At 41.6% G+C, this 8741-nt stretch overlaps 1 protein-coding gene and 1 long non-coding RNA gene across 5 annotated transcripts; both read right to left on the bottom strand.

Annotated features, from left to right (window-relative positions):
- Window positions 1-1226: 1226 nt before the first annotated feature.
- Window positions 1227-5434, bottom strand: LOC123738811 (nucleolar transcription factor 1). 4 transcript variants are annotated; one of them, XM_045713528.1, is made up of 6 exons: window positions 5224-5434; window positions 4281-4379; window positions 2210-2307; window positions 1888-2060; window positions 1654-1737; window positions 1227-1474 (listed from the first exon to the last, which is right to left on the bottom strand). In XM_045713528.1, the coding sequence occupies exons 3-6, from the start codon at window positions 2289-2291 to the stop codon at window positions 1277-1279; spliced, it is 537 nt and encodes a 178-aa protein (XP_045569484.1). In that variant the 5' UTR covers window positions 2292-2307; window positions 4281-4379; window positions 5224-5434; the 3' UTR covers window positions 1227-1276. The 4 variants fall into 4 exon arrangements, with proteins under 4 accessions (XP_045569484.1, XP_045569486.1, XP_045569482.1 ...); XM_045713530.1 differs by having other exon boundaries at window positions 2255-2307; XM_045713526.1 differs by lacking the exon at window positions 5224-5434 and adding an exon at window positions 4706-4740.
- Window positions 5435-6066: 632 nt separating this feature from the next.
- On the bottom strand, window positions 6067-7557 carry LOC123738810 (uncharacterized). Its single transcript, XR_006767549.1, has 2 exons — window positions 7475-7557; window positions 6067-7084 (listed from the first exon to the last, which is right to left on the bottom strand). It is a non-coding gene; the product is annotated as an uncharacterized lncRNA (long non-coding RNA).
- Between the last annotated feature and the right edge of the window lie 1184 nt (window positions 7558-8741).

The following is an 8741-nucleotide window of genomic DNA, read 5'->3' as shown; positions in this document are numbered from 1 at the left end:
ATCAATTTGTATAGCAGACCCTCATGCCAAAATGAGTGGAAGGCTTTTTGAAATTAACAAAGCATGAGAAGACTTTGCCTTTGTTTTGGTTTGTTTGTCAATTAGGATGTGCAGGGTGAATCGTGGTCTGTCGATGCGATAATATGGTAAGAAGCCGATTTGACATTTGCTCAGTACATTGTTTTCACTGAGGAAATGTACGAGTCTGCTGTTAATGATACGCAGAGGATTTTCCCAAGGTTTCTGTTGACGCATATCCCACGGTAGTTATTGGGGTCAAATTGGTCTCTACTTTTGTGGATTGAGGTGATCAGTAGAACACATCACTGCACTCTATACTTCTCTGTAAACTGGTCATCTCTGTATACCCATCGCAAGACCCACTGGTTGATGCTTATTTATTAAACCCTCTTAAGCCTCACTCCCCCTTATCTGAGATATCTACTTCAGCCCTCATCCTCCACATAGAACACCCGTTCTGCCAGTCACATTCTGTTAAAGGTCCCCAAAGCACACACATCCCTTGGTTGCTCCTCTTTTCAGTTCGCTGCAACTAGCGACTGGAACGAGCTGCAACAAACACTCAAACTGGACAGTTTATTCTCAATCTTTTCATTCAAAGACTCAATCATGGACACTCTTACTGACAGTTGTGGCTGCTTTGTGTGATGTATTATTGCCTCTACCTTCATGCCGTTTGTGCTGTTCTGTGCCCAATGTTTGTACCATGTTGTGTTGCTACCATGTTGTTCTTATGTTGTGTTGCTACCATGCTGTGTTGTCATGTGTTGCTGCTTTGCCATGTTGTGGTCTTAGGTCTCTCTTTATGTAGTGTTGTTTTGTCTCTTGTCGTGATGTGTGTTTTGTCCTATATTTATATTTTATTTTTAATCCCAGCAGGAGGCCTTTTGCCTTTTGGTAGGCCGTCATTGTAAATAAGAATTTGTTCTTGACTGACTTGCCTAGTTAAATAAAGGTTAAATAAAAATACTCAACAAGCAAATTAAAACACATTCAACACAATGGAGAAATCCACCCTTGAAATATATATTTACTGCAGTTGCAGATAACCTACATTTGAACCTTACCTGAACTTTGACATGCTGTGGCCAAACGTTTCTTTGTCTTTCTGGAAGTCTTCTAGATATTTTTCTGTTGTCAAAAAACAAGTCAGTCGACCATGAGCAACGTCAGCAAATTACTCAGTTCAAATAAATTGTATCTACCAGGGAGGACATATTTACCCCCCATCCCAAACGTCACTATATCCCTCCCTTTAATTGCATCTCTTCCTTCCCACTCTCTCCCTGCTTCTGACCTTCTTTTTGTCGGGCAGCCCTCTGTACTTCATGGAGAGGATCTTGGTGAGGTCTAGGTTGCTCATCTCAGGGTGCAGCTTGGCATACTTGGCCCTCTTCTCAATGAAGAAGCGGAAATATGGCGTCAGGGGCTTTTTAGGGAAATCTGGATGCTTCTGTTCAGTGAAAAAAACAGAAGAACATTCGAAAGAACAATACCAAATATGAGTAAAATTACACACAAAAAGACAGTCAAATCAGTCACCAGATAACTGAATTTGCTAAGAAAATAATGTGTCACCTGTGAAAGTATCAACTGATAGTGTCTATCATAAAAAGAGGACATGCAGCTCACCTTCAGCTTCTTGCCCTTATACGGGTTCTTGATGAAGTCTTGGGCATCGAAAATCAGCTCTGTTAATGTGCGAAATTTACGGATCTGAACCAAAGACACGGAACAACATAAAACGCATTGCAGAGGCAAGATGCAGTATGTACATATTGAACTGACAAGAATTGGAAATCCACTTTTATTCTCAAATACACAATACCCCAGTCCACAGTAGAGCATAATAGAGACATGGCGTACCACTTTGGAGACCTCGTTCCACTTCTGTTTGCACATCTCTCCTGTGAATGAGTTGAAGGCCACCTTCTCCCAGTCCAGATGGGATTCCGATGTCTTGTACTTGGCCAGGTCCTTCTGGGGAAGATTGACTTTCATGGCCTCTAGCAGATTCAGAAGGTCGTCCTGCGTCCACACTATAGCCACACAAGGACACACACATCAGCTTACCTGTCCTGCAACCATTATCCTGGCTGAAGTGAAAATAAATCATGAATCTCTCCATTTTGCAAAATATTCTGAAGGGGATGGAAGGAAGAAGTTCCATGTTGTGACTATATCTCACCTTGATTGACTACTATGATCTCACGTTGATTGACTATGATCTCACCTTGGTCTTTAGTGGACGCATCCATTTCTCCATTCATCTGTACTTTCTTTAACCTGCACATAAACAAAACAGATCCTAATAAAACACTATCCCTTTCTTTTAATGGCTGTGAATAATATACAAGGTGCAGTGAGTCATTGTTAATCTTACCAACAATTTACTCTCACTACTGTGCCACCAAAAAAAAAATCTACACAGGATACATAATAGCCAAGTTACCTATGCATCCACCTAATGCGTGCAAATGTGAGAAAGTAACAGAAAACGACTTTGGCCAATGCTATGCCTTGTGATATTAGGAAATATGTGGAAAAATAATGTTTGGAGGTTAAACACATTTGAAATGACATAGGTTAGAGGTTAAAAATGTATATCATTCTACTAGTATATTGACTTGCATATTAAAATAAGTGTGTAAAATGTGATACTGAAAACAAGATTTATTGGACAGAGATTATTCAACTGCTTTTAATCATTCCAAACAAGCTATTGGATAAGAAATTCCAGCCTTTTTAAAATCCTGGAAATTAAAATCGACTTCGACATGATGGTTATTAATGTTTATTACCGCCCCTAAACGTTTACGCTACACGGTGAGACAGGCTATAGCTTGTGACGGTTTCGCATCTCAAATAACACCGCAGAAGGATACGACTAGTAATGTTCTCTGTGTCGATTTGGAAAATAGGCTAGCTTATTCTACATTAAAGTAGCAACTCATTTTGCTTTCTGTCGACCATGTCTTCTGTCGATCGGTAATGGAGGATTTTCTCGGAGTGGTGGTGGGGAGGTTCCACAGAAGGAGGAAGCGAACGTTTAGAGGCAGCTGTAGGCAACCAGCTGACTATGGACGGGAGATCTGCTTTCGGTCTCCAACGAAGGGGAATGGTGGCCAGGGAACATTACTACCAAATGAACCACTCGACAAAACCACACTAGCAACATTGAGCTGGAATTGAAACCTGCCTCCGCCTTGAATCTCTATCGGCCGACTCTTGTGAGGGGCCAAAAGAGGGATACATATTACGCTTTATAATAAATTAAATTGTTGGGCATAGTCCTCAGTGACCCGTTTCTATGCTTTAATCGTTTTAGTATCGCAGCGGGCAACCATAAACCGAAAAAGACTCGAAGAAGCAGGACATTCTTGCGCGAGGCGTAACCGATTTGGGATATGTGATGGCGACTCTGCAGTCAGCACCCCGCCTGTTGTTTACCCCGTTCTTGGTGATACGAGCTTGTGTTGGACTGCCAGTGCGTTTAAGGGGGGGATACAATTATCGCTGGTCTAATGATGCGTTTAAAACAGTGGTTGGACATAGTTAGCTAGTGTCCCAATAAATCAATGCAGTTTATGGGAAATTTAAAAAAGTAATATCCTGGTATGATAAGATGGTTTGGGGGGTCCACATACTCCAACCGAGCCAACGACCGACCGCGCTAGCTAGTTACAACCGCACTACGCTGGTTCAATGCAATGGTTAGCTAGCTGCTAACTCGCTAGCTATATTGTGTTAGCAACCATCAGATTTACATTAATTTACAGCAATATGTTAGCCAACACGGTGGTCACCTGCGAAAATAATCAAATGACAATAATCTATACATTTTAAGGTTTAAAAGGGTATAGTAGCTAGCTAGCTACTGTAAATGTAAAATATGAAAACCACCACCAAGACCAGTCAACTGTTATGCTAGCTAGCTAAAGCTTCGCTAACTTCAGGGGATTCACCATGGATAATGATTTACGTTTTTATTTTGTATATACATTTAGGGTGCAATCAATATTGCAGGGAACGTTAACTAGATAAATGCATTTGTAATTGGTCGTTCAAAATATTACGTATTGGCCTAACGTTACTAGTTTTGAATTAACCCATAGGAAAAATCCAGTTCCAAACGACTGCGACCCGAACACTGACCTCGTCTCCATGAAAGAGAATCATGTTTAGAAAATCATTAATCTGAGACAGACAAATTCACTGTTGTGTTTCTTGAAAACAACGATTTAAATGAACAAACTCACCGTGAAACGGTTCTATCCACCCCGACTTTTCTTTCAGCTGTTGTTGAACACGGTGTAAACCAGGTTTTGTAGCCGTGTGGCGAGGATGGGTCATGAAGACTGAGGCACACGAATGAAGAAAAAGGAAATAAATTGTAACAATCTGTGCTAATCTTCCGAATTGAAATGAGGATACATAACTACAATCTATCATCATTCACAAGGTTTCAATCCGCGGTTACATTGTATCAAATTGACACCACACAGAATGAAATATTTGTACATCCGAGATTGCAAATGGTTCACTGGCGCGAGGATGGTTCCAGAGCCGCCATACTACAGGCAAAGCGCGAGTCAGTTAGGATACCGACCGTGACAAGCTCATATGGCGCACTACATGCTTAGCAAGAAATGGGGTTTAAAGTAAGCCTGGGTGTGCAACTAACCTGCCCCGCACCAGGATCATAGGCAACTATAACAGTACCAAAGACTGGTTTTCGCAGGTTGGCAATGATGGTTGTCAAGCGAGATAGAGGGCGAGCCCACACGGTGAGATATTAAACTGAGATCCATGATGGCTAACCAGAGAGGCGGCTGGTTCTGTCAACAACCGCATGGAGGTCTCGGCGCGGAAATAGTCAATTCTTAGCAGAAAATAAGATACATTGGTGAATTAAATTCCAAATTGACGGTGGTCCATAATCAATGCAAATGTTATCAATTTATACCATATAGCTCGCATTTCCTACCCGTGGTAAAGGAGAGGAAATTCGGGTATGGCGACCTCGGAATGGTCTACCCCTACAGTAGTGTTTTGCTAACACAAGGCATTCAAGATGAGGTGTTCTTTTAAAATTACTCAAGGGAGAAAATAAACCATATTGAGCGTAAATTGTTTGTGGAAATCATTTTGTTTATATATTTTTTGAGCAGTCGAATTGACGGAGGTGGCTGTGAGCCTTACCTGTCTCAGCGTGAGTAGAGCTCGTTGTGGAACAAGGGTTGGGTTGAATGTTAGCCAGCACTGCGCCGCCGGTCCAGGGCACAGGCGCTCCAGTCCCCGCAGAGATGGGAACTTCCCCCGCCTCCATCTCACTTGCTTTCTCCTTCCACTCAACGCGTAGCTCTCTCGATCCGACCATTTCTCTTAGCAAAGACATCCGCATTTTCGATCTCTCCCCGCTACCGAACGCATCACCCACAGCCATACTATTTTTCCACATTTAGCTCCCCGACCCGCCGTTGCCAACCGAGGACAATGAGCGAGTGCAAATCTTTTAGACTACTGATACTTTTGTAAAAGTTATTTGTCCCAGACAAATATGCATATATCTAAGCGGAACTTTAGTCAGCTGTTGTTACATTAAAGTAATTTAACAAATTATAACATTTAATAACAATCTGCAGTGTTAAGGCCTACTGAACATTTTGAGAAAAAAGTGTCATAAACATATATTCATGCCAGCGCTAACTGTTGACAGATTGCGAAAACGATACTGGAATTGTATTCCATGGATAGGCCTATACTTTTAGTGGTGCTCCTATTTGCAAAGTCTAGAAGCCTATTTGACGGTTTCATTTTCTCACTCATGCAATTTCTTCCAACTCCACCTTGTCAGTTTGTGGGCGTAATCCAGCCATCCAATCCAGACAGCCAGATCCATTGGAAACAAATGACTTTCCAATGAGCGCAACAGCCTCGTTAAACCGTGTTGGAGTGGCGCCCTTCTCAGTGCTCCTGTGGACCAGCACTGTCAGTCCTCCTACCATTGATGAATAAAGTGATGGAATGTCTCAAATTAAGAAATTAAAGGGTTTAAATGTCTTTAATTGGTTGGGTGAAAATCAAAACAGCAGTTGTACAGTGATTCAAACACACATCCACATACAATAAACCAAATATACAGCTGTCCTTTTACACCTGTCCCTGATCAATGAAAAAAATAGTGCAATAGGCCTATAGTCAGATCTTATTGCTGTGATTCATTTGTCATATTTACACTTTCTCCCCACATCATCATTATATTGTTACAATTCATTCAGTGATTAATCAATAATTTTCCTATATGTATCCCTCTCACCTTTGCCATCCCGAAAGCATTACATCCTGAAGTAAATATGTATTTAGGTATAAGAACTGAATGAGTGACACCACTTGACACCCAAAAATAGAACTAAGATGATTTTAACTCCATACTCGCACTTTAGCTTGCAACTAAACAAAACAGCAAGAACAAAGGTAATCTACAAAATACTTTCATTCAATAAGCACACAATTAATCACAATGAAGCATAAAACCAAACTGTAACAAAGGAGAAGTAATGTAACTAGGGTATAAACTAGGCTATAGAACCAAGGCTAAAATAACAGTCCCATAGAAAAGCATTTTCGGTGTGACTTATAATATTGCATTTATCTATTTATCTGCCTAATACTGATGGGATTATATTTTTGGCATTATTTGGGTATGTGAGAGATAAATGTTAATTGTCATATTAATAGTGTAGAATATTAGGCTACCTGTCATTAAAAAGGTTTGAATGCTTACCCGAGACCTTCATTTTAGCTTTGGCACACAAACATACCCAATTGCAATGAGGTTTCAGGACAGTTGGCTAAAATACATTTTCCTAAAGAATATTTTTTGATGGCATATACTAATAAATGTGTTAGACACCGGTCCCTATTAAAGCATTGTTTGAGTTCACTGGGTCCTCGCAGTGAGTTGAGAAGTGAAAGGTTGTGTTCATGGCAACGGGGACTCGTTGTACATATCCTCTCCTGGCTCCTCTTCGAACTTCACCTTGCCGTCAGAGGCATCCAGCTCAACAGATCACACATCGTCTCATTAGAGAAACACACACAGTTTAGTTGAGTCACACTGATTTATTAGAGGCAGAATTTATTCTAAACCTCCTAAAATGATTTGAAAGATAGCATTTCCAATAGAAATGAAACTGAACCCAATAGGAAGAAAATGAATAGCTATACTGACATTCTATTGATCAATAGCTGAATGGGTATTTTGAAAAACTGTTCTCTGCAGATTCTATCAGGTCCATTCTGTTCTCATGTGTATGTGATTTAGCTAAATCTTCTGACCACTCATCGACATGACAACAAGGTACTGACCTGGGACCAGGCTCCTACCCCAAACATATGCATGTGTTGTGATTGTAGTTAACCACATTAAAAACATTTGTGTGCCACTTACACATTTCATTTCCTTGTCAGTGAAGAGTGTTCCAGTGATGGCCATCTGCAAGTTGGGGGATGGTGAAATGAGGACAAAGGGCAGAGACCAGGGAAAACCATCTTCACCATCCAGAAAGCTCCCCGAACACACCAACTGGATACAGAGTGAACAAGTGCGATCTTCATAGTAGTTACCTGCAGTAAGGGAGATGAGAGAAGAGAGGGTTAAGACAGGGAACACATTGGATATATACCCCCATGTTTAGGGGCATAACCCTTCACTGGGGACGGGCACATTCTGAAAAGCTCCCCCAGTTTTATCTTTGGAATGTGATACAAAACAAGCAATGGTGTGCTTTAGGACCATGCCTACCTCGGAGAAACGGTCAGGTTAGGCTGCTTGGAGTGTTTATTCGATTGTATAAAATTCAATACAAAATTATGTCTCCCCCACTTCAAAACCAAAGTTGCACTCTTGAGATATTTACTATGGTGTAAAACTTTAGTGCAAAAAGGTAATTTCGGATGATTTTCAGATAGTTACGTTTGTGATTGCCACAGTGTGTATTGTTAGGAATTGTCTGGTATGTTTCATAAATTAAATAATGATAAAAACAGCTGAAACAGAAGCGAGGACAATTGGGGGTGTAGAGAAGCAGTGTACCCTTTGTGCGTGGTCAGCAGGATAGGATTTCCTGGTACAATAAGCAGAAGCATTACTCGGTCCCCACATCTGGATCCCACTTGAGTGTGGTTTCCCATGTGGTAGAAGATTCCAAACAGAGAGCCGTCATGGGGAATCTCATCTTCAGGATGAAACTCCAAGAGAATAGACACACCTGGGAATACAGGAACAACAAACATTTCTCGTGACATTTTTAGGAGCTCAACAAAGGACTGTGTGCTGACCTTTCCTTTAGACACCCAGTGTTCTGTCTGTTCGTCGGATCGACTTCGCACGCTGTACAAATCTCAAAGCGTTGCCTATGGTAGCTACTTACCTGATCCCGGCGATGCCCACAAGCACTGCCGCTGATCCTTTCTCAGCACCTTCTCGATCTCGCGCTTCGAGTCCCTTGCTCACATGACAGTGAGGCGTTGGCTATGGGTGACAGAACGCACTGTATGAATTGCGGCACTCAGCCGGGCACCCCGAACAGGGAGACGTTCCACCCATGATGACAAGGATGAGCAGGTCGGCTAAACAGGAGCCCTTCACCATCTTCCTTTCTGGTTTGCGCCACAATCAGCCTAGAAAGGTCAGAGGTCAAACAAATGAGAGAGGC

This window comes from Salmo salar, unplaced genomic scaffold, assembly GCF_905237065.1.
Source record: "Salmo salar unplaced genomic scaffold, Ssal_v3.1, whole genome shotgun sequence".
Lineage (NCBI taxonomy): Eukaryota > Metazoa > Chordata > Actinopteri > Salmoniformes > Salmonidae > Salmo > Salmo salar.
This window is presented reverse-complemented; position numbering and strand designations above follow the sequence as displayed.